The sequence below is a fragment of the Balaenoptera musculus genome, chromosome 10 (genome assembly GCF_009873245.2).
Source record: "Balaenoptera musculus isolate JJ_BM4_2016_0621 chromosome 10, mBalMus1.pri.v3, whole genome shotgun sequence".
In the NCBI taxonomy this organism is placed as follows: Eukaryota; Metazoa; Chordata; class Mammalia; order Artiodactyla; family Balaenopteridae; genus Balaenoptera; species Balaenoptera musculus.
The window spans coordinates 84,088,217-84,113,431 of NC_045794.1; the positions used below are offsets into that span (position 1 = coordinate 84,088,217).

General features: G+C 38.3%; 1 protein-coding gene across 1 annotated transcript in view; it reads left to right on the plus strand.

Annotated features, from left to right (window-relative positions):
* The window catches only part of UTP20 (UTP20 small subunit processome component), a 94,836-nt gene that overhangs the window by 22,066 nt on the left and 47,555 nt on the right, over positions 1-25,215 (plus strand). Inside the window, exons 16-26 of the mRNA XM_036864827.1 lie at positions 2,896-3,046; positions 3,711-3,773; positions 4,581-4,739; positions 5,852-5,928; positions 6,690-6,769; positions 7,014-7,257; positions 14,889-15,074; positions 18,442-18,532; positions 19,613-19,698; positions 20,281-20,406; positions 24,271-24,437. Of these exons, the coding sequence (XP_036720722.1) occupies positions 2,896-3,046; positions 3,711-3,773; positions 4,581-4,739; positions 5,852-5,928; positions 6,690-6,769; positions 7,014-7,257; positions 14,889-15,074; positions 18,442-18,532; positions 19,613-19,698; positions 20,281-20,406; positions 24,271-24,437 (1,430 nt within the window). The remainder of the gene's footprint in view (positions 1-2,895; positions 3,047-3,710; positions 3,774-4,580; positions 4,740-5,851; positions 5,929-6,689; positions 6,770-7,013; positions 7,258-14,888; positions 15,075-18,441; positions 18,533-19,612; positions 19,699-20,280; positions 20,407-24,270; positions 24,438-25,215) is intronic.

Consider the following 25,215-nt stretch of genomic DNA (forward strand, 5'->3'; position numbering starts at 1 on the left):
CTGGGAGCCATTCATTGCTCGGCATAGCACCCTTTCTAAAGGTCAGGCGTTTTAAAAATCTTGTAAAGTAGTTTGCTTCTGTTTCTGGAGTCTAGTCCGTTTTATTTACATGCTTTTAACAACAGATTTGCTCATATACTTCATTCAATAAGTATTCATTGCTTTTCTCATGTACCAGGCCCTATTCTTGGCACTGGGAGACACAGTAAATGAAACACACAATTCCCTGCCTTCATGGAGCTAACACAGTAGCAAGAAGATATACTAAGTAAAATAAACAAGTAAAATATATGGCATGTTAGACAGTAGTAAAGTTGGGACAGGGAGAGTCTGGAGGCTGGGGACAAATAGCAGTTTAACTAGGGAAGGCCTCACCAAGGAGACATTTGAGCAGAAACCCAGAAGCAGCAAGGGAGTAAGCCCTGGGGATGGGATATCTGGGACCTGGGGCACTCTGTCCCAAACCCAGGGAAGATGTGAGTGCCAAGGCTCTGTGTGGGTGCCTTGCTTGAGCAGCAAGGAACTATTGTAGCTGAGTGGAGTGAGGAGAGGGTAGTAGGAGAGGAGGATATGGGGGGCGTGGTGGCAGGCAGTGTTTGACCTTTGGCCATTGTAGGACCTTGGCTTTTACTGTGAGTGAAAGGGGAAGCCACAGGAGGTGTTTTTGGCAGGAGAGTGACGTAGGCCAAAGTAGGATCACTCAAGCTGCTATATCCAGAAGAGACTGAAGGAGGATAAAGGAGACCAGTTAGGAGACTTAGCGCGGTAATTCAGAATCTCTGTACATTCCCCAGTCTGGGCAAGGCTACTGTCTCTCTATTGTTAATTGAATTGCTTTAAATTTTTTTAAGGAGGAGTTTTTCTTTGTTGTCATCCTACTTACCATATTCCGTATGTGTTCCCTTTTTTTTTTTTTAATCATTCTGTTTAAACTTCTCACACTGTATTCTTTGGTGGGAACAATTTAAGGCATCTTTGGAGGTTTTGAAACAGAAAAGTACGCATAACAGAGTGGGATTTGTCTGTCCCCTGTGGAAGGCCAGCTGGCCTCCCGGGCAGGTGCTTTTAACCTAGGAGGCCCAGAAACCTCTAATAGGAGCGAATCGGCTTGGAGGGTGGCAGTGCAAGTTTTCATTTGTGAAAGTTGTAGGTGGAGGCCTCTGTGCTGGGTGCCGCGCTAGCTACTGGTTACGCCAGAGGTTTCACAGCCAAGACAACCTGGATTTGAACCTTGTCTTCATCACTTACTAGCTAGATAGCCTTGAGTAAGTTAGTTAATCTCAACTTTATTCTCTCTCAAAAGGGAGTAGCAGTACTTCCCTCGTGGAGGTTGAATTAGACTGTGCGTGCAGTAATAACAATACACAAATTGCATTTATTGTATTATTATGTGCCAGTCACTCTTGTGAGTACTTTCGGTACATTATTATTGTAATCCTCACAACGACTCCCTGAGGTATAGGTACTGTTAACGTTGTAGAAGGGGGAACGCGAGTTCTTAAATAAATCCAGGACCCCAGCTGCCCAGCACCCGCTGCCACCCTGGTCTCGACCTCCATCTCTCATCTGGATGACTGCAGTAGCCTCCTAACGAGTTTCCTTCCTCCATCCTTGCCCTGCTGCTGTCTGTTTTGTACCCAACAACAAGGATGATTCTTTTCCGTGAAAGAGAACATGTCACTCTTTTGCCAACAACCCTCCGAAATAGTGATTTTTCAACCAGGGGCCATTCTGGAGACGTTTTTGGTCATCACAGCTGGGGGCTGCTACTGGAGTGTGGTGGGAGCGCCCTGCTGTGCACTGGACAGCCTCACCACAAAGAGTCCCCTGGCCCGCGTGAGCAGAGCCACTGCTGAGAAACCCTGCTCTCGTGGTACCCAGCCTACTCGGGGTAAAACCCGCAGTCCTCATCATGTTCCTCGGGGCTCCGTGTAGTCTAGGCCCTGGCCTCTGACCTCATCCCCGGCCACTCCTCCTTGTTCACTCAGTTCCAGCTGGACTGGTCTCCTCAATTCTCCTCACATAGGCAAGCACACCTGTCTGGGACTTGGCATCGCCGCTCCCTCTGCCGGGAATGCTTTTCTTCCAGATGCCTTTTGGCTCACTTCTTGACTTCCTTCAGTCTCTGCCTTCCGTGACCACCCCCATGTCAAACAGCACTCCTCTTCACCCCCTCGCCCTCTCCCCCTCTCCCCCCGCACCAGTCTCTCAGTCCAGCCTCCTTTTCCTGATTCACTTTTCTTCATTGTCCTCGTCACTGTCATACTTACTATTTATTGTTTATTTGTGGGTGACCTTCCCCTATTAGAATATAAGCTCCAGGAGGATAGGGACTTTTTCCTTGGTTTCCTGCTCTAGCCAGTATCTAGAAAAGTCACTGGCACATGGTAGATGCTCAGTAAATATTTGTTGGAGGACAGCACGTAGTGGTTAAGTGGCTTGTCCAGGGTTACATGGATGGTGACGATGATGGGCTGGCTTCAAGCCTGGGCTGCCCTACCCCGGAGCTGACGTGCCGGCCCCCTGCTCCGTACTGCTTCCCTCATAGCTCACTACCCGGCACATGGAAAACACTCAGTGAATATTATATATCCCCCCTATGTCACTGTCACTTGTGAGTATGTGGATTGAAAAGACAGCATTTGACTTCAGTCAAAATACCATATTATAATCCTGCCTCTGCCTCTGGCTGTGTGTCTGTCCTTGAGTGTGTGTCTCACTGTTGCTGGACCTCAGATTCTTCATGTCTCAAGTGATGCTAAATGTCCACGTAAAACTTTCACCTGTTCCCTCTTACGTTTCCTTCATCAGTGATAATTTTCTGTGGTTTCTAGTATAGCCTAAGTTCTCTATGGTGTCTGGTACAGTTGGGGTCTAATAAATATCTCATTGCAGAGCGTTTCCTTTGGAGCCGTCTGTGTTGCTGTTGGCTGATCTCTATTATCAGAGATTATCCTTATGTGGCTGCAGGGGGCCACTTTCAGAGGAAGCTTTAATGGAATTATTTCCCAAGTTACGAGCAAACATTTCAACTGGCATATCCAAGGTACTACGGTTTTGTGGTGTGCTCTCTGCCTCTCATCTTTTGTTTTCTATACGTGTATTGCCAGTGGTTGTCAGAGCTCCTTAATCAGAAAATGCTGCTTTGGGGTGGTTTCTATTTAAAGCAGTGATTCCTAAACACTGACCTACAAACTGCTGGCAGCAGGATTAATTGGGGCGCTTACTAAAAATATAAATTCTGGGTCCCCACACCCCCAAATTCTGATTCTGCAGGCATAGGGTGGAAGTGACGTATCTGCATGATTTTTCAAAGCTCTGTAGGTGATTCTACTGCTCATTCAGGTGTATAGAAATACCTGAACATGTTATTTAGAAATAAAAATCATTAATTTCAGTGGAATTGTAAGCTTAATCAGATTCTTTGCGCTTATTTACAGAGATGCTTATAGTGTCATAGTTCAAAGAAGCAACACGGTTTTATGAGCAACCTTATCTTCTCAGTCTAGTCTGGTCATTAATTGTTCCAAGTACCATTTGAATAAGGTGTTGGTTGGTGTTGAACATGAAATATGGAATAGAATAAACATGTATTACTCTGACAAGTGGTATATCTTTCATAATTCCATGAAACTTAGGTCTCACTGACTCTTAGTCAGTTTCTTATGTTTAAATGTTGGAGTTTGAAACATGCCTTTTAATTTCTCTAGATTCGGCTTTTGACAATAAGGATCCTAAGCCACTTTGAGGTTCGGCTTCTGGAATTAATGGAGGTATTTTAACTGTTCATTTTGGGTAACTTTTAAAAAATGTAACTTGACGTATTGTTTTCCAAAATGATAATTTTGCAGAAAATTCAAATACCGTGTAAATAACTATCACGAAGTTTGAAAACAATTTTTTGCAATTCTTATTCCCATCCCCTCATCAAGGCCACCACTGAAAATCCACAGTTAGTTGGTGACTATTCTTTCAGACTTTTTGTATATATACACATAATTTAAACAAATGGTGTCATGCAAGTTTTTCCATATCCGTACCTCTAGCCCTACCTCATTTCTTTTGAAGTTTGAATAGTGCCCCACAGTTTAAAATATTGTATTTAACCAGTTCCCTCTTGATGGATGCTTAGGTGGGTTGTTGGTAGTTTTTCAGCATTTCTAATAATACTGCCGTGAACATCCTTACACAGATATCTTTGTTCAGGGAAACATTTCAATAACGCAAACGAGTACTTCCAAAAGTAGAAATTACTTCTACTTAGAAGTAGAATTGTACAGTGAAAGTATATATACATTTTCTTTATTTCAACAAATATTGCCAATCAACTTGAGTGATTTTGAGAATTACTTTCCTGTTTTTTACTTGTCATGTCTATGCTAGACACTAAACCTAAATTATCTACCAAAAAGTAAATGATGTGAGGAAGAATGAATCATTTACTCAAAAAATGTGTTACTTATTTAATTTAAAACATTAATATATGCCAGTTTTTCTTTTTTAGACTTCTGTTCACATTTAATGTTCTTTTTGGAAAATCAAAATACTGACCTGCCTCCTGGTTTCCTCTGGTTGTTCAGGATGACGGGCTCTCAGAGCGTCAGTCTGTCTTTGCTATATTACGCCAGGCAGAACTTGTGCCAGCAACTGTGAATGATTACAGAGAGAAGCTTCTTCATTTGAGAAAACTAAGACATGATGTGGTACAGACTGCAGTCCCTGATGGGCCATTACAGGAGGTAAAAACAGTATTCTTTGGGGTTTTTTTTAACTCAGTTTATACTTTAAGATCTGTTTAGCTGGCATTTGAAAAAAAAGAAGCATACTAAATAGTCACCAAAAAAGAAAAAAGAGAGAGAGAGAATTTTTAAAAGCAAGAATTATAAAAAAAGAATTTAAAACTAAGTAAATACCCAGTTCTGTTCAATGCTTTGAGTTAAATGGCTCTGCAGCCTTTTCAACAGTAGAAATAATTTACTATCCTCCCTTCTCCTGAGTATGTGTGTAGTATGTGAGGGTAGGTAGTAGGTGGCAGCAGGAGGAACAAGGTCAAGTTGACAGCCTGATACTCTTCTCCAGATTTGTTCACTGCTGCAGGACGTCAGCCCTCTACCTTTTGTATCAGGGATTTTCCGTCCATGACCCTTGAGGATACATCACTATCCCTTTGGGAAGAAGGCCCAGTGGAGGCATTCCCCTCTCAAGCAGAGCAGTTCTGTTCTTAACCTCTTCTGTATATTAGCGTCCTGTGTTATGTTTCATTTGGAAAAGGGCTCTGCTGCTAAAGTAGACACAAGCACCCCACCCCCAAATAATAATAGAACTACCACTTTACATGATGTTTCCTGAGCGCACGGGGATGCGAGTAACAGTGACTGTCATTCCAAAAGGCGACTGTGAAAACTTCAGACCCTCTGAACTGAACTCTTTTAATGCCTAGTTTTGAGAACTCACACATCTGCTTATAAAGCCTCAGCCGCCATTCACATAGTGCTTTGCTGGGTTCTTTGGCACCTGTGCTTTACTGATTACCGTTCAAGTTTTGTCTTGTCAGGTGATGGCAGTATTTGTTAGGAGTGAATTTAATCATGAGTCAAATCTGTTTATTCAAATATATCCTTTATTCGTGAACATCTGGAGTGAGTTTGACTACTATGTTTGCTTAAGTGATTCTTCTCTATTAAATAGCGAGTGACATTTTGGGGAGAGGAGGAAAATTACTGTACCTGAATTTTGGATTGGCACCTGCAAGTTTTTTCTTAAAGCAGAAGCTTCTTTCCAAACCTCAGGTTGTCCGAGTCAGGATCGTTGCATTTTGGTGCTGATCTAAACTAATTTCCTATGCTTGCAGATGCCACTTCGTTATCTGTTAGGCATGTTATATGTTAACTTCAGTGCTCTCTGGGATCCTGTTATTGAACTCATAAGGTAAGCCTGGGTGAAATGGATGAAGCTGTTGTGCTTTCACTACTGCAGAATGATGATGGAGCCAGTATTATACTCTGGGGTGTGATTTAAGTGAATGGGTGTGTATGGTATTTATAGCTACCTTAAAGCCTTTGTGGGACAAGGTGAAGAAAAAGTAAACATTAATTATTCTATCTGATGCCAAGTTTTTGACAATTCAAGTGTTTTATATATGTTTCTCTGTACTTTGAAATAACTTTGGAGAACTTTCTCTTTTTAATTTATATTATACACCTGTATTATTGAATTTTTTTACAGTAATAAGTACTGTATAATAATTGTATAATTTTATTTATATATATTGAGTCACTGAGCCAAACTTTAACTTAAAAATTAAAAATTTAATTTAAAAATTTAAAACCCTTGCTGTCTAGTATCCAAAACCCTTTAGCTCTAAAAAGGACCTTCATAATCACATAAAAAATACATATGTTGTGCCTCATTTATAGAAATCTGTCCTTCTGCAGGCATTTGTCTTCAGAGGGGCTACTCTGGCTTTTTGTCAGATTGGAAATATATTATGTGTGGCCTCTCAAAACCCTAAATATTAGACCTTAGCAGAACAGGCATTTTGAAAAATAAAGTACAAAAGTTGTTTATGACCCCACATTCAGGGATAACTTAATTAGTATTTTAGTTATACCCTTTCACTTTTTTTTTGTATGAGATATCTCAAAATAAGGTCCATACCACATGTTTTGTTTTATGATCTTTACTCTTAGTTCTCATGCACATGAAATGGAAAATAAGCAATTTTGGAAAGTCTACTATGAACATCTAGAAAAAGCAGCTACACACGCTGGTATGTAAAGGGATATGAAAGAGGGGTCTGTGGGGGGAAATGGTTGTTTTAACTATTTAATTTCTATTGCTTAATTACACATGAAATTGGGAAACAGAAATGAGAAATGTATTATCTTTTATAACCTTTGGATACTGTTATCGTTTGCTTGTATTACTAGAGAAAGCAATGCCGTTACTGGCAGAAACACATAGGGTAGATGTTAACATTTCTCTAGTGGTTATGATGACCTTTTTTCTTTCAGAGAAAGAGCTGCAAAATGACACAAGAGATGAGGAGAGGTCCACTGGAGATGCAAGTTGGGAGCAGACTCAGGAAGGAAACGTTGGAACTCTTTATCATGAGCAGTTCGCATTGAAAACTGACCTTCAGGAAAGACTGGACCATACCAATTTTCGGTTTTTGCTCTGGCGAGCTCTGGCAAAATTCCCAGAAAGGGTAGAGCCACGGTCCAGGGAGCTTTCCCCGCTTTTCTTGAGATTTATCAAGTAAGTGTTCTTGCCTAGGAATATGTCTCTCGTAGGGTGTGAGGAAGAGAAGGTGCAAAGTATTAAATTCCCAGATCGGCTGAGTTCTTTTCTTATATCTATCATCTTTTCAAATCATTGGTACCTCTCTAAAGCACTGGCTCCATCAGATAACAACTGAACTACTTTTGTTTACCACTTAATCTTACATGAATCAAAATTTAACCAGCCCACAAATGATGTTAATAAAAAATTGCAGGCTGCAAAGTAAGAAAGGCCGTACTGAGTTAGATCAGTGTACAGTGGCCTTGTTATTTCTTGCCCTATTGTTGGTTGTTTTCTTGCCTGCCTGGGGCTTAAAAGTACTTTCCAGTAACTCAACCTCAGCCACTCTGTTTTGAACCTCTTGACTGTTTCCCATGATGCCAAGGAATGTGCTCTCAAAGAATAACAAGAACTTTCTGGAGCACTGTTTTATTTTGACTAGGTATGGTGTGTGAGAGTCAGATTGCTTTAAAACTCTAAAGATAAGGGATGCGGTATATAGAACAGTACTAGTCAATCAATAAAAGTTATGTTCTCTGGAATCATTTCATTACATGGGAAAATGCTGTAGGGTTAGGTTAGGCAGGCTACAGACCACAGCCTGCCAGGCTTGTTCAAGGAACAGCTAGGGAGTCTCGTGGCTACAGCAGGGTGATCCAGGAAGAAAGTAGTTGGAGGCGAGGGCAAAAAATTAACAGGAGACTGAATATGTGTAGGGCCTTTAAGTGATAGTAAGGACTTTGGTTTTTACTGTCAGTGAAATGGAAAACCATTGGGAGGTTTAAGCAGAAGGATGACACGATTTCAGTTTTCTTGAGGATTTTTCTGGCTGCTGTGTTGAGGATGGACTGTGGGACGGCAGTGGTGAGAGCAGAGGGACTGCAGAGTAGAGTTGGGAGGAGATTGCAAAAATCCGGGCAAGGAGTGATGGTGACCAAGGCGGGAATAGTGTAGATGATGAGAGGCAGAGTTGAATCCTGGACACCTTCTGAAGGATTTCAATTCAAAAAGATATATTTTTGAAGAATTGCAACTAGATTAGCCTGTGGGACTTGCCAACAGATCACTTGTGGGATGGGGGTTTGGGGGGTGCACGAAGGAGGAAGGGGAGGAATCAAAGATGTCTGTAAGGTTTTGGCCTGAGGAACTGGAAGAAGAGAGTTACCATTTACTGAGATTGGCAGAAATGCAGAAGTTTGCTGACTTGTGAGGAAGATCAAGAGTTCATTTTTTAAAGACATGTTAAGTTTGGGATACTGAATAGACATCTAAGCAGAGACCTCAAGTAGGCAGTTGAATGTACAGTTTAAAGTTCAGGGGAAAGGTTGGGTTTAAACATAGTAAATTTGAGACTCATCAGTATATGGATGGTTTTTAAAATTATGAGACAGGGAATGAAGTCACACCTGGGGGTGTAAATGTGGAGAGGGAAAATTTCCAAGGACTGACAGCAATATTCAGAGGTTGGAAGATAAGGAATCAGCCAAGGAGGCCAGGAAAGAGTGATAGAAGAACCAAGACCACTTAATATCCCTTGAAGGAAGTATTTCAAGGAGGGAGTAATCAGTGGAATCAAATGTGTCTGAGACATCAGTCAGATGAAGAATAAGAATTGACCGACACAGAAAGATAGACAAGATGAAAAGGCAGAGGGCTATGTACCAGATGAAGGAACAAGATAAAACCCCAGAAAAACAACTAAATGAAGTGGAGATAGGCAACCTTCCAGAAAAACATTTCAGAATAATGATAGTGAAGATGATCCAGGACCTCGGAAAAAGAATGGAGGTAAAGATCGAGAAGATGCAAGAAATGTTTAACAAAGACCTAGAAGAATTAAAGAACAAACAAACAGAGATGAGCAATACTGAATAACTGAAGTAACTGAAATGAAAACTACATTAGAAGGAATCAATAGCAGAATAACTGAGGCAGAAGAACGGATAAGTGACCTGGAAGACAGAAGGGTGGAATTCACTGCTGCAGAACAGAATAAAGAAAAAAGAATGAAAAGAAATGAAGACAGCCTAAGAGACCTCTGAGACAACATTAAACGCAACAACATTCGCATTATAGGGGTCCCAGAAGGAGAAGAGAGAGAGAAAGAACCCAAGAAAATATCTGAAGAGATTATAGTCAAAAACTTCCCTAACATGGGAAAGGAAATAGCCACCCAAGTCCAGGAAGCTCAGTGAGTCCCATACAGGATAGACACAAGGAGAAACACACCGAGACGCATAGTAATCAAATTGGCAAAAATTAGAGACAAAGAAAAATTATTGAAAGCATCAAGGGGAAAACAACAAATAACATACAAGGGAACTCCCATAAGGTTAACAGCTGATTTCTCAGCAGAAACTCTACAGGCCAGAAGGGAGTGGCATGATATACTTAAAGTGATGAAAGGGAAGAACCTACAGCCAAGATTACTCTACCTGGCAAAGATCTCATTCAGATTCGATGGAGAAATCAAAAGCTTTACAGACAAGCAAAAGCTAAGAGAATTCAGCACCACCAAACCAGCTCTACAACAAATGCTAAAAGAATTTCTTTAAGTGGGAAACACAAGAGAAGAAAAGGACCTACAAAAAGAAACCCAAAACAATTAAGAAAATGGTCATAGGAACATACATATCGATAATTACCTTAAACGTCAATGGATTAAATGCTCCAACCAAAAGACACAGGCTCGCTCAATGGATACAAAAACAAGACCCATATATATTCTGTCTACAAGAGACCCACTTCTGACCTAGGGATACATACAGACTGAAAGTGAGAGGATGGAAAAAGATATTCCATGCAAATGGAAATCAAAAGAAAGCTGGAGTAGCAATACTCATATCAGATAAAATAGACCTTAAAATAAAGAATGTTACAAGAGACAAGGAAGGACACTACATAATGATCCAGGGATCAATCCAAGAAGAAGATATAACAATTATATATGCACCCAACATAGGAGCACCTCAATACATAAGGCAACTGCTAACAGCTGTGAAAGAGGAAATCGACAGTAACAAAATAATAGTGGGGGACTTTAACACCTCACTTACACCAGTGGACAGATCATCCAAAATGAAAATAAATAAGGAAACAGAAGGTTTAAATGACACAATAGACCAGATAGATTTAATTGATATTTATAGGACATTCCATCCAAAAACAGCAGATTACACTTTCTTCTCAAGTGCGCATGGAACATTCTACAGGATAAATCACATCTGGGGTCACACATCAAGCCTCAGTAAAGTTAAGAAAATTGAAACCATATCAAGCATCTTTTCTGACCACAACGCTATGACATTAGAAATGAATTACAGGGGAAAAAACGTAAAAAACACAAATGCATGGAGGCTAAACACTACATTACTAAATAACCAAGAGATCACTGAAGAAATCAAAGAGGAAATCAAAAATACCTAAAGACAAATGACAATGAAAACACAACAATCCAAAACCTATGGGTTGCAGCAAAAGCAGTTCTAAGAGGGAAGTTTATAGCTATACAAGCCTACCTCAAGAAACAAGAAAAATCTCAAATAAACAATCTAACCTTACACCTAAAGGAACTAGAGAAAGAAGAAAAAACAAAACCCAAAGTTAGCAGAAGGAAAGAAATCATAAAGATCAGAGCAGAAATAAATGAAATAGAAACAAAGAAAAATATAGCAAAGATCAATAAAACTAAAAGCTGGTTCTTTGAGAAGATAAACAAAATTGATAAACCATTAGCCAGACTCATGAAGAAAAAGAGGGAGAAGACTCAAATCAATAAAATTAGACATGAAAAAGGAGAAGTTACAACAGACACAGCAGAAATACAAAGCATCCTAAGAGACTACTACAAGCAACTCTATGCCAATAAAATGGACAACCTGGAAGAAATGGACAAATTCTTAGAAAGGTATAACCTTCCAAGACTGAACCAGGAAGAAATAGAAAATATGAACAGACCAATCACAAGTAATGAAATTGAAACTGTGATTAAAAATCTTCCAACAAAGAAAAGTCCAGGACCAGATGGCTTCACAGGTGAATTCTATCAAACATTTAGAGAAGAGCTAACACCCATCCTTCTCAAACTCTTCCAAAAAATTGCAGAGGAAGGAACACTCCCAAACTCATTCTATGAGGCCACCATCACCCTGATACCAAAACCAGACAAAGATACTACAAAAAGAAATTACAGACCAATATCACTGATGAACATAGATGCAAAAATCCTCAACAAGATACTAGCAAACAGAATCCAACAACACATTAAAAGGATCATACACCATGATCAAGTGGGATTTATCCCAGGGATGCAAGGATTCTTTAGTATATGCAAATCAATCAATGTGATACACCATATTAACAAATTGAAGAATAAAAACCATATGATCATCTCAATAGATGCAGAAAATGCTTTTGACAAAATTCAACACCCATTTATGATAAAAACTCTCCAGAAAGTGGGCATAGAGGGAACCTACCTCAACATAATAAAGGCCATATATGACAAACCCACAGCAAACATTCTCAATGGTGAAAAACTGAAAGCATTTCCTCTAAGATCAGGAACAAGACAAGGATGTCCACTCTCACCGCTATTATTCAACATAGTTTTGGAAGTCCTAGCCTCGGCAATCAGAGAAGAAAAAGAAATAAAAGGAATACAAATTAGAAAAGAAGAAGTAAAGCTGTCACTGTTTGCAGATGGCATGATACTATACATAGAGAATCCTAAAGATGCCACCAGAAAACTACTGGAGCTAATCAATGAATTTGGTAAAGTTGCAGGATACAAAATTAATGCACAGAAATCTCTTGCATTCCTATACACTAATGATGAAAAATCTGGAAGAGAAATTAAGGAAACACTCCCATTTACCATTGCAACAAAAAGAATAAAATACCTAGGAATAAACCTACCTAGGGAGACAAAGGACCTGTATGCAGAAAAGTATAAGACACTGATGAAAGAAATTAAAGATGATACCAACAGATGGAGAGAGATACCATGTTCTTGGATTGGAAGAATCAATATTGTGAAAATGACTATACTACCCAAAGCAATCTGCAGATTCAATGCAATCTCTATCAAATTACCAATGGCATTTTTTATGGAACTAGAAGAAAAAATCTTAAAATTTGTATGGAGACACAAAAGACCCTGAATAGCCAAAGCAGTCCTGAGGGAAAAAAACGGAGCTGGAGGAATCAGACTCCCTGACTTAAGACTATACTACAAAGCTACAGTAATCAAGACAATATGGTAATGGCACAAAAACAGAAACATAGATCAATGGAACAAGATAGAAAGCCCAGAGGTAAACCCACACACCTATGGTCAACTAACCTATGACAAAGGAGGCAAGGATATACAATGGAGAAAAGACAGTGTCTTCAATGAGCGGTCCCAGGAAAACTGGACAGCTACATGTAAAAGAATGAAATTAGAACACTCCCTAACACCATACACAAAAATAAACTCAAAATGGATTAGAGACCTAAATGTAAGACCAGACACTATAAAACTCTTAGAAGAAAACATAGGAAGAACACTCTATGACATAAATCACAGCAAGATCTTTTTTGATCCACCTCCTAGAGTAATGGAAATAAAGCAAAAATAAACAAATGGGACCTAATGAAACTTCAAAGCTTTTGCACAGCAAAGGAAACCATAAACAATACGAAGAGACAACCCTTAGAATGGGAGAAAATATTTGCAAACGAATCAACGGACAAAGGATTAATCTCCAAAATATATAAATATCTCCTTAACCTACTGTAAAGACCTTCCTCTACTAGCACAAGGTGCTGTGAGGTGGGGATGGAGAGAGGAGCCTGTAACAGGAAGTGAGTCTCTGAGTTTAAGAAAACTTAAAGACTGAAAAGATACAATTTTTTTAAAATATTGAAGATTAATTGGCACTGATTACTTAGAACTAATACTTTTGTAAATGATCCAAACTAATGAAAAACCGAAAGGTCACCTTTAATTCTGACTTTGAAATATATTATGGGCTTTTAATTTGGGGAGTTATAAATTTATACTTCTAAATATGTTTCAAATAATTTGATATTAGGACTAATTGTGAATCCCTTGTAAACATTCTCTGAGAAGAACCAAACCAGAAGCAGAAATGAATGACTAACAATAGCAATAGTATCTCAATGATAGGTGGCATTTAATGAGTACTTGCTGTGTGTTAGACACTCTTATAAGTGCTTTGTATGAATTATGTAATAAGTGAATGAGTGAACATGCTGTGCATGGAGGTAAAGGTTAATATGTCATGTGGTTAATTGAGGGCTGAGAGTATAGTACACACGTTTTTAAATGGATAATGGTGCAGTTTGTAAAGGACAACTTTGCTCATTTCATTCATTCATTTATTTTTTATTTATTAAGGGTAAGATCCTGCTAGCTAAGAGTACAGCATTGAGTATGGTAGTGTCTCAGCCCTCTAGGTATAGTGTTGTGTATTAACCTATAGTGTATTTCTTCCAGGTGTGCTGGTAGGATGCTATCCTCAAATATGTATTGTATCAGTGTATTTTTTAATTAATTAATTTATTTATTTTTGGCTGCGTTGGGTCTTCGTTGCTGCACACGGGCTTTAGTTGTGGTGAGCAGGGGCTCTTTGTTGTGGTGCACAGGCTTCTCATTGCGGTGGCTTCTCGTTGTGGAGCATGGGCTCTAGGCACGCGGGCTTCAGTAGTTGTAGCACGACGGCTCAGTAGTTGTGGCTCACGAGCTCTAGAGTGCAGGCTCAGTAGTTGTGGCGCACGGGCTTAGTTGCTCCACGGCATGTGGGATCTTCCCGGACCAGGGTTCGAACCCGTGTCCCCTGCATTGGCAGGCGGATTCTTAACCACTGTGCCACCAGGAAAGTCCCTATCAGTATATTTTTGAGTGAGGACTTTAAAGTCTATCTGATCAGTTTCCTTATACCTATAGCCCAGTGTCATGCACAAAACAGACAACAAAGTAATAATTGTTGGATGAATGAACCAAAGTGACACAAAACTAAAGCACTGAATGATAGCCTTTAAGATAACATTAGTTACCTACAACAATGGACCAAAGTTAAAAGGATGGAATTCAGTAAGAACAAATGTGAATACCATCTGCACAAGCTTAGTTTAGAGGAGCCAAAACATAAAGCCTTACTGATTTTCATTGCCTGGACATTTAGTCTGAGTCTGTGTCATGTTGTGACTTCTCTCAAAAGCAATGAATTGATAGTCCCACCTGTCTTACCAGGTCATACCTGGAGGACTGAATACTATACTTTAATATAATCTACCCCTATGCCCTCCTCCCCAAGTTGTGGTTCCAGAGACAGGGAGGCTGATATCAGCTTAGTCCAAAGTAGACATTTCAAATATTTTCAACAGTGTAACAATGAAGTGGCTGTCTTCTGCAGTTAGTGATTGACTTGTCAAATTAGGTACTTAAGAGGGTCTGAGTTTAAATGGTGAAGAAGATGCTTGACTAAGGTGCCTCTGATGTCTCTTCTGTGTGTGAGTCTGTGAACTGGGGACATACATCTGTCATAAACATTTAGGATATTTAGCTTCATCTGTTTCATATCACTCTCTTTCCACTGTAGCAATGAGTATTACCCAGCAGATCTGCAAGTTGCACCAACCCAGGATCTGCGAAGAAAAGGCAGAGGGCTGGGGGCAGAGGAAATAGAAGAGGAACCTGTTGCCGGAGAGGATGAAGAGTTGGGGGAAGAGCTGGCGCCCCAAGATGAACCCTCACAAAAGAAAAAGACACGAAGAGCTGCGGCCAAGTAAGTTCAGCGTTGCTGAAAGATTACAGATCCACGGATCCAGGAGGAGCAGGAAGAGACCTCTTGTGACCTCCTGTGAAATAGCCTGGGACAAGATGAATTACTCAGATAATTATTTTCCAAAGTGCTGAATCTTCCTGAGATTTTCTTTTACAACCTGAAGAAAACTGCCAGTGTTCTGAGTTTTTTCTTCGCTTGCTTATTATTTATTTTTTCTTGTTTAGCCACAGAATGTTAGAGTTTGGGGACTTTGGAGTCATCTGATTGTAGCGCCTTTTTATAGATGAGAGCACTGGGGCCTGGAGCAGTTAAATGCCCTTGACCTTTGTTGTTCACTTTCATAGCATCGTGACATTATGTTTGTGTGCTGGGGCAACACAGAATGGAACATCTTCTCCCTTATAAATAAGCGCATCAGCACTCTTAACTTTGCCTTTTGACTTCTTTTCCTGATTACTTTTGGCTTTCTTTTTTTCCATGCTGTTACATTCTCTTTCTAACTCTCTGGATTATTCATTTACCTAAATTGTTAGAAACGTTAGAAAAAAGAAGTGACTCTGCTTTCAGAAGGTACTCCAGCTTACTTGAATATTGTCTGAATTGGGGTGTCAGAGATCCACCAGATTGGCGCTGCTGTGTTATTTTAACACTTTACATCTCAATCTGATACGTGCATTTGTTGAGTCTTTCCCATGAGCCATTTGTTAGCTCATCATTCAGCAACTGTATCGAGGTCCTTTTGCCAAGTGCTGGGCAACAGAGATGAATGGTACCTAGCTTCTGCAGAGCTAGAAGCTCAGTCTAATGCCTGGTGAAATATTTTAACGGAAGTATTTTTAAAGGAGTTACAGGAGCACAGTAAAAAAAAAATGACTTAATTCTATCACAAAGGGGAGGGCACCTTTGAAGCTGAAAGACAAAAGTTTGCCAAGCACAGAAGGGCTTGCCAGCTAATGGAAATAGTGTATAAAGCACAGGAGTTTATATACTAAGATCATGGCTAAGCTTCATGGAACCATAGTTCCTTCTCTGGTCCTACCTTCTCACAACTCTGAGCATTCTATCCCCTACTACTTCCTCTAAGACAGAGATTGCTGTTTTCGTCTTTGTATCCTTCAGCATAACAGCTATCCAAAGGTTTGTCCTTGTGTTTATTCGTTGAATAAACGAATAAGCTCTTCATGCATTCATACCTCTTCCATTCCCACCCCTGGACCTTTGCTATGTCCTTCTTTCTGAAGTCCCCTTGCCTCATCGCTGCCAAGTGAAATTCTAGTCATACTTCAAGGCACAGTTCTCATTCTACTTCTTCACTGAAGCGCTTCCTGGCTTTTAAACTAGAAGTTATCTTACCCACCTTCAGACTTTGATAACAGCTCTTCATACCTGTAATCAGGTGCTGCTCCTTGCCTTGGGTACTAATTCTCTCATAAATCATCCATGTAAATTAAAAACTCTTTAAAGATAAGTTCCATGTCTCAATTAATTTTCCTGGCCCCTGTAGCCAAACCTAGAATGTTGCTAGCATTCCCCGTCAATGTAAGTAAATGGATAATCACACTCTTGGGGCCATCTCAGTATATTCATAGCCCAATTTTATAATCCATGGGACACCTTCCTCACTGGCAAGTGTTTAATGAGAACGTGAAAATTAGCTCCTGTTCTCTTTGTCTCCTGAAGGCTACGTGGCACATAAAAAATAATAAATGTTGAGGGAAGGAGTGTATGTTTCAACAGAAGATTTTAACAATTTATTTGTAAAACTGCAAAGGCTCAGTGATAAGTAATTACAGAGACATTGTATCAGTCAGAGCTTTCCAGAGAAATAGAACCAGTAGAATGGAGATATATATGGGGAGGGGGTATGTGTGGAGAGATTTATTTTAAGGAATTGGCTCACGTGATTATAGCAGCCAGCAAGTCCAGAATTTGTTGGGCAGATAGCAGGTTGGAAACTCAGGCAGGATTTGATGCTTGTAGTCTTGAATGTGAAGTTCGTAGGGCAGGATTTCTGTGTGACATTCTTACGGCAGAATTCCTTTTCTAAGAAACATCAGTTTTTGCTCTTACAGCTTTCAGTTGATTGGAGGAGGCCCATCCACATTATTGAGGGTAATCTCCTTTATTTAAAGTCCACTCGTTGTAGATGTTAACAACATGTACAAAATATTTTCATTGCAACACCTGGATTAGTGTTTTGTTACATAACTGGGTACTGTAACTTAGGTTGACACATAAGACTAATCATCACAGGCATTTAAGCTAAATATAAATAATAGTGCTTCCCTTACCCCTATTTCTCTACAATATCTTAAAGAGGTCATAATTTCCAGCCATTTTTCTCTATATTAACTAGTAGGGCTTTCACAGTTTTGCTTTCTTTTGCCTAAAACAGAGAAATGCATTGTTTGCTAAACCCTTGGGAGCTGAAGCACCACAACTTGTGGTCTTTCATTCAATCCTCGCAGAAAATCTGGGAGGTCTTGTCTTTGTCAAGATGAGGAACCTGAGACTCTGAGACATTCAGTGACTTTCCCCAAAGTCAACAGCTCAGAATGGCAGAACCACACATGCAGCTTGGTTTCCACCTCTCTTCACTTCTCCCTGCTTATGTTTTTGAGATAGGCAAATGAAATCTCTCCAAATCGTAATAATTTATTCATTCAGGTTTTTTTTTTAAGTTCTAATACCTCTTATAAATTATACACAGAGAGAAAACAGTTTTTTCTCAAGTATTTTTAAAGCCTTGTAGAGTCTATGGATTAGAAAGTTGACCATGTAAATGCAGGAGAAGCGCTCTTCTCATTCTGTCCTGGTAGATGATGTGGTTTGTTTGAGGCAACCCCATCTTCAGATTTAACTTTTACCACAGAACATTGCTCTTTCTTCCTCCTTCTTGGTAAGCAAGAGCCACAGTTACCCAAACTTGGACCTCTGTTGCCTGACATCAGTTTTTATGTTATATAAAAGTGAGGAAGTGTATATTTTTCCACTTTGCTGTCTACTGCATAGGAGCTAGATAAGGAATCATTCCAAGAATTATCTGTGTTCAATTTTGGAATGTATTACCATTTTGATTACTTTCTTTCTACATTTGGTTTAGTTTAAACCATTCTGAGGACATCCTGAATGACTTTCTGGGGTGGGGAGCCTAGATTTCAGGGGAGGACCTGCCTGAGATTTGGAATTCCTGGAGAATGATTTCCTAAATGCAAATAATTAAAACTTGTCTGTGTAATTCACAGTGAAACTATAGTCAAGGTGTTCAGAGTACCTGTCAGAGACTAAAATTAGTGGGTACTATCATCTCAAGAAAATAATGTCTGTTTTTTCTGTTTTTCTCGGGGTTTTTTTGTTTGTTTTTTAGGCAGTTAATTGCTCATTTGCAAGTTTTCTCTAAGTTTTCGAATCCACGAGCCTTATATCTGGAATCCAAATTATATGAGCTGTATCTTCAGGTAAGTAAAATAAATTCTTGCCACTACAGTTACTTGTGAACTTTTCTCTCCCTTTTTCTTTGCCAAAATAACTTTTAGGTTTTCAATAATTGTTGAAATAGGGCCCATATCTACACTTTAAGTCTAATTTTTTTTTTAATTAACCGATATTTTCTGTATCTTGAGAAACAGTTTTAGACAGTACTAATTTAGCGGATTTTTAAAGAAATTTGGGGTGACTAAACATTGATCGGCTGTATTAACAGTGAGTATAACAAAGCGTTAGTTGTCTCGTGAGAATTCGTTTTTAGAAGGGAGTGAGGGTTTGTGCTGAGAGAGCTGCTACTTTTCACTGCTAGGCAAGTTAGCCTTATGGAGCGCCAGGGTTTCAGGATCTTTTCGACTGAGTGAAAAAAGATAGAATAATAGTCCATGGAAATCACAATATATGACCTTGAATTCCAAAAAACGTTGCAGAAAAAAATTAACGTCAGAAGCAGAGTAAGCATTGGATGTCATTCTAAACCATCTGGGGAAACGAGATTTTCTCTTTTCATTTGGATGTTTTTTAAATGAAACATATTATTTCATCAGAATTTGTCCTTGTTTTGCCCGTAATTCAGATATAACTTGTTTATAGAGCCAGAGCTCAAAACTCTCAGTTGTCCACAGGAAACAAAATTCTGAGCTGACTGATCAGAGAGGCTTCAGAGCCAGGTCTTCTTTCCTGGCATCTTCCTGACTGCTGTTACCTTCACGGTATTAGAAGAGCTCTGTCTCATCACAGGACCAGCCCAGTTGGTGTAAACCTAGATTCATGTAGGGAATTGGCCTTGGCCAAAAGACAGATAGACCTGAGAATCTTGCATGTGGGAGGCAGGTGTCAGAGTTGTGTTTCTGTTTTGTTCTTTGCATATATTCTGTTCATCTTCCTTTACCTCCAGGAAAATGTAAAGCTATTATCAGGAATCATCCTTAACCCACGTCTAAGAATTTAGATTCTAAGAATTTTAGTTGAGCAAATTAGTACAAGTAAATTATGATCCCATGGTATGTGTATATCTGACTTCATTAATTTATTCTATAAAATATCATTCCTAGTTGTTGCTACACCAAGATCAAATGGTGCAAAAAATAACACTGGATTGCATAATGACATATAAACATCCACATATCCTCCCTTACAGGTAAGTTATTTGAAGCTAAAGAGATATTTGGGGGGCTGATTTTTAATCTTTCTACCAGACATCTTCTTATAAAGTAATTTTATAAAGGCCTAGGAAATTTCCCTCTTTTCTAAGGTGATCATAATGCTATTTTCAGGTAAGAAATGAAAACTGGAAGTATATTTGTTTGTTAAGAGTGCTTCTCCATAGATAATAAGGTAGGAGAGAGTATATTAATTGAAAAGTATGTGTTGAGGGGGTTATATCATTTCTTCTTGCTTATACAATGTCATAAAATCTTGGTGGTTACTTAGGGAGTCATCATAATCACACTGTAAGAGCTGAAGAAAGCTTTCATATTATGCTTTTTTAAACAGCTGAATTATTGACTAACTCCTTATAATCCCTTTTACCTTTTAAAATTTGAAAACTTGCCATTTTGGAAGGTATTTGTGTGAAGACTTTCCTTTATGGATGTCAACTACAGCATAAACTATTCTTAATACCTATTTCATTTATATATGTATAGTACTCTATTAATTATATTTTTTAAAAAAGGATTATTGATTAAGTGATGATTTGTGCTGAATTCTATTTTTAAAGGGAAAACTTACAAAGATTGCTTGAAGACAGAAGCTTTAAGGAAGAGATAGTGCATTTTAGCATTTCTGAAGATAATACAGTAGTGAAAGCAGCCCACCGAGCAGATCTGTTTCCCATTCTGATGAGGTATTTATACACTTTCAAAATTGATTTTTTAAAAGTTCGTCACAAAAACAATTGTGAGTATCGTATTATGATTCTTTCAGCAATTGTAATGGAATATTTCATTTTGAATTTTATTTAATTATTTACTTTTAAAATTGGTCTTTTGGGGAAGTCAAATTGTTATAGAGACTTATTTTACATATTTTGTCCCTAACATGAGGAAGGATCTTGCCATGGTGTTATTTTAATAATACTGTTAAAATTAAATCCAATATTTCTCTAAGGTTTGCTACTGAGAAATAGTATAAATAATTCATTCATTTGGTATGTAACTAATTATGAGATATAAAAATTATTGATTTGTGTTATTTAACCATCCATGTTACAAAACTTTATTACTAGTTTTCATAGTTTTCATTGGATTTTCTGGGTCAAAAAATAATAGTGAATAACAGTCATCGGTCAGGTTGTTAGTCCCCTGTTTCAAAACCCTTTGAGATCCCATTTTACTGAGAGTAGCAAAGGGAATCCTTACTACGCCTTTAAGGGCCTGCTATGACATAGGCCAGACCCACCTCTCTAACGACATCTCTTCCATTTACCACCCCACTCAGAGCCCATTCCACAACCTTTCTTCACAATACTTAGTCATCCAGCATAGCCTCTTTTCTTATTGTGTATCTCCCCTGCTAGAAGGCAAACTCCATGGCTCTTAGTAAATAGCGGTCAAATGAATTTTGTGTTCTCTTTTATGATATAAATCCCTCTTTTTCTGTTTTTTAATTTACGAATTCCTTACAGAGCCAGAAGAATTAACTGTGGTAGTAGTGGTTGTGGTTATCCTTGTCTTGCTACTGGCTTTAACAGTGATGTTTCTAGAGCAGTCGTTCCTAAAGTGTGGTCTGCTCCTTCTTGGTGGGGGCTGTCCCAGAGATGTTCTCAGGAGGTCCAGGAGGTTAAAACTTTTTTCATAATACTACTAAGACATTACCTTTTCCATTGTGCTAACATTTGTGCTCACCAGGCAAAAGCAATGATGCGTAAAACTCTGGGTGCCTTAGCAGGAATCAGGACAGTGGCTCCCAGCTGTGCTAGCCATTCTTCATTGCCACAGACCTGGAGTTTTAAAAAAACAAAATAAAAAGCTGGTTTCATTCAATGCCCTTAGATAAATCTTGAGCCTTGAGTACTTGTCTTTTTATTATTCTATATGCAAAAGTGGGAGGTATGCATAAGACACTTCTGCTGCTCACTTGTTCCCATGGAATTTTTTTCATGTTTTCCAAGTAACTGATGCATGTTACAGGATCATTCATGGGTAAAGATCTGTTCAAAGTACAAGATAGACAGATGGATTTTAATGTAACAGAGTTCACAAAGTTCACTGATACGGTTTCAGATTCCACCTTGCAACCAGCCTTTAAGAAACTGCTCCCTGTTGAGGTTTGGTGTAGTATCAAAGTGGAATATCCACAGTTATCGGAAAAGAATTATCTGAAAGTTTATAAAACATTTTTCCCTTCTCCAACTACATATCTGTGTGAGGCTGGATTTTCGTCAACCACAATATATTGCAACAGCTTGAATGCGGAAGCAGATATGAGAATTCATTTATCGGAAAAGAATTATCTGAAAGTTTATAAAACATTTTTCCCTTCTCCAACTACATATCTGTGTGAGGCTGGATTTTCGTCAACCACAATATATTGCAACAGCTTGAATGCGGAAGCAGATATGAGAATTCATTTATCTCCTAATAAGCCAGGCAATAAAGAAATTTGGAGGAAAATAAAAAGTAAAACAATGCCTCTAGTCTCACTAATTTTCGGAGGGACGGGTTTGGAATATATAACTAATTTTTATTAGAAATGTTACTTTTGCTAACTTGTTTTAACCTGTGCTATGATAAATATCAATAGATAAAACTCACATATACAAAAGCTCTTCAATAATTTTTAAGATTGAAAAGGGATCCTAATATTGAAGAGTTTGAAAACCATTGTCTTTAAAATTTGAATGTTAAGTCAGTAGTTTTATCATGCTAAGAAAGTAGCTTTTATTACTATGTTATTTAGTATTTCTGCTAAATGGATGTTGAATTTTATTAGAATGACTATTAACCATGTATTAAAATGATCATATTAACTTTTTTCTATGAGCTATTGATCTGTATTAATCTAATAGATTTTACTAATGATTCTTTCTTGCATTCCTGGGATAATCCTTATTCAGCTTTAATATCGTTTTAATGCAGCACTGGGTACTGTTTTCAGAAATGTCATGGGTTTTTTCCCCCAGTTATTTATTTATTTATTATTACTGAAGTATTTATAATATTGTATTAGTTTCAGATGTACAGCAAAGTGATTCAGTTATATAGTTTCCTGTGCTATACAGTAAATCCTTGTTGCTTATCTATTTTATGTATAGTAGTTTCTATCTGTTAATACCACACTCCTAATTTATCCCCCTCCCCCTCCCTTTCCCCTTTGGTAATCATAAGTTTGTTTTCTATGCCTGTGAGTCTGTTTGTTTTGTATGTAGATTCATTTGTATTATTTTTTAGATTCCACATACAAGTGATATCATATAATATTTGTCTTTGTTTGACTTACTTCACTTGGTATGATAATCTCTAGGTCCATCCATGTTGCTGCCAGTGGCATTATTTCATTCTTTTTTATGGCTGAGTAATATATATATATATATATATATATATATATATATATGTGTGTGTGTGTGTGTGTGTGTGTGTATATATATACACACACACACACACTATATATATATATATATGTTTATATATACACACACACACACACCCCCCCCCCCCCACATCTTCTTAAACCAGTCATCTGTCTCTGGACACTTAGGTTGCTTCCATGCCTTGGCTACTGTAAATAGTGCTGCTATCAACATTGGGGTGCATGTGTCTTTTCAGAAAAATTAGAGTTTTCTCCAGATATATGCCCAGGAGTAGGATTGCTGGATCATAAGTTAGCTCTATTTTTAGTTTTTAAGGAACCTCCATACTGTTCTCCATAGTGGCTGCACCAATCTACATTCCTACCAACAGTGTAGGAAGGTTCCCTTTTCTCTACACCCTCTCCAGATTTCATTATTTGTAGACTCTTTGATGATAGCCATTCTGACAGGTGTGAGGTGATACCTCATTGTGGTTTTGATTTGCTAGAAATGTTGTGTTTTTTGTTTTTAGGCAATATTGGTATGTAGTTTATTTCTCTTCCTTAATCCATCTTGATATCACAACTATACCACCTTCATAAATGAAAAAGGACTGTTTCCTTCTTTCTCTCTGCTGTGAAACTATATCATGAGGATTGTTTTTCCTTGAAAGTTTTAAAAATTCATCTGTAAAACTATGTGAGCTCCAAGTTTACTCATTTATTCAGGGTTTCTTAAGTTCCTTTTGCTTATTTATATGTGTGTTTTTTCCAGAAAATTACCCATTTAATTGAAATCTTTCCAGTTTCCTTATTTTACTTATAGTTATGCTCTTATTTTACTTCCTTTTAATCTATATATTCTTGTTTTCATTTTTCCTTGATTAGACTTACCTCTGGCTTGCCTATTTTATTGCTTTTTTTCTCTTCCAAAGAACCACCTTCTGGCCATTGTCTTTGTTATTTCCTTCTTCCTGCTTCCCTTAGCCTTGTGTTTGTTGTTGTTGTTTTAAAATTTCCATATTAAATATCTAATTTTTATTTTCATTCTTCCTTGTTTTAGAATGTATCCATTTAAATCTGTTGAGTTACTATTCTAGCCTTTTAGGAAAACGAAACAACTGTGTTTTAGGGTTAATGTGCAGATAAATAATGTTTTAGGATGAATGTGCAAACAAATAACATTCTTTGGACTTTTTAGAATTTTGTATGGCCGAATGAAGAATAAGACTGGGAGTAAAACTCAGGGGAAATCTGCTTCTGGCACCCGCATGTCCATCATTCTGAGGTTCCTCGCTGGGACCCAGCCTGAAGAGATCCAGATATTCTTAGACCTGCTATTTGAGCCTGTGAAGCACTTCAAGAATGGTAGCTATCAACTAGCTGCCGCTCTGCATGCATGTTGTCTGCTCAGACCTCTGCTGTCTCAGGCTGTTTCCCACGCTCTTGGGCATCTTTCTAAGGGGGTCACTCTTCCTAATCTCGAAGGTGGTCTTTTTGCTGACATGCAGTTTTATTTTAAACTTTGATTGAATTAGGTGGAGCTAACAGATGATCCTGGGGATTATCGTCACCCCTGTGCTAATAAGCCCCTGATTAGAAAATGTGTATTTTTTGTTGTTATTGTACATTTAGGCCATTTGAAAAATGATACTTATCCATATATGATGAATAAGTTTCTCCTTAGAAACTTAAAGCATGCTGCAAAATTAATCTTAATTGTCTTGGCACGTATTCATTCACTGAATCATTCAACTATTACGTAATGATTTGTTGAATACCTCCTGCACCCCAGACACTCTGTTGAATATAGAAAAATTAGTATTTATAATCTCTGCTCTCAACCTCATGGTCTAAACAAAGTGGATTAGTAAGTGTATACAATGAGCTGTGTTGCTCTGTGGTATGTTCTCCAGTATGCAATGTTAGTAATTAATAGTAATAATAATGGCTAACATTTACTGAGTTCCTACTTCATGCCAGACATTATGACAGGCCCTTTACGTACAACTCAGTTGACTGTTAAAACAGCCACATTAGGTTTCAGTACTTGATAGTCCCCATTTTATACATAAGGAAACTGAGGCTTAGAGAGGTAAGTGTTTTGCCCATGGTGAACCTGGTGTTTGAACACAGATCTTCCCGA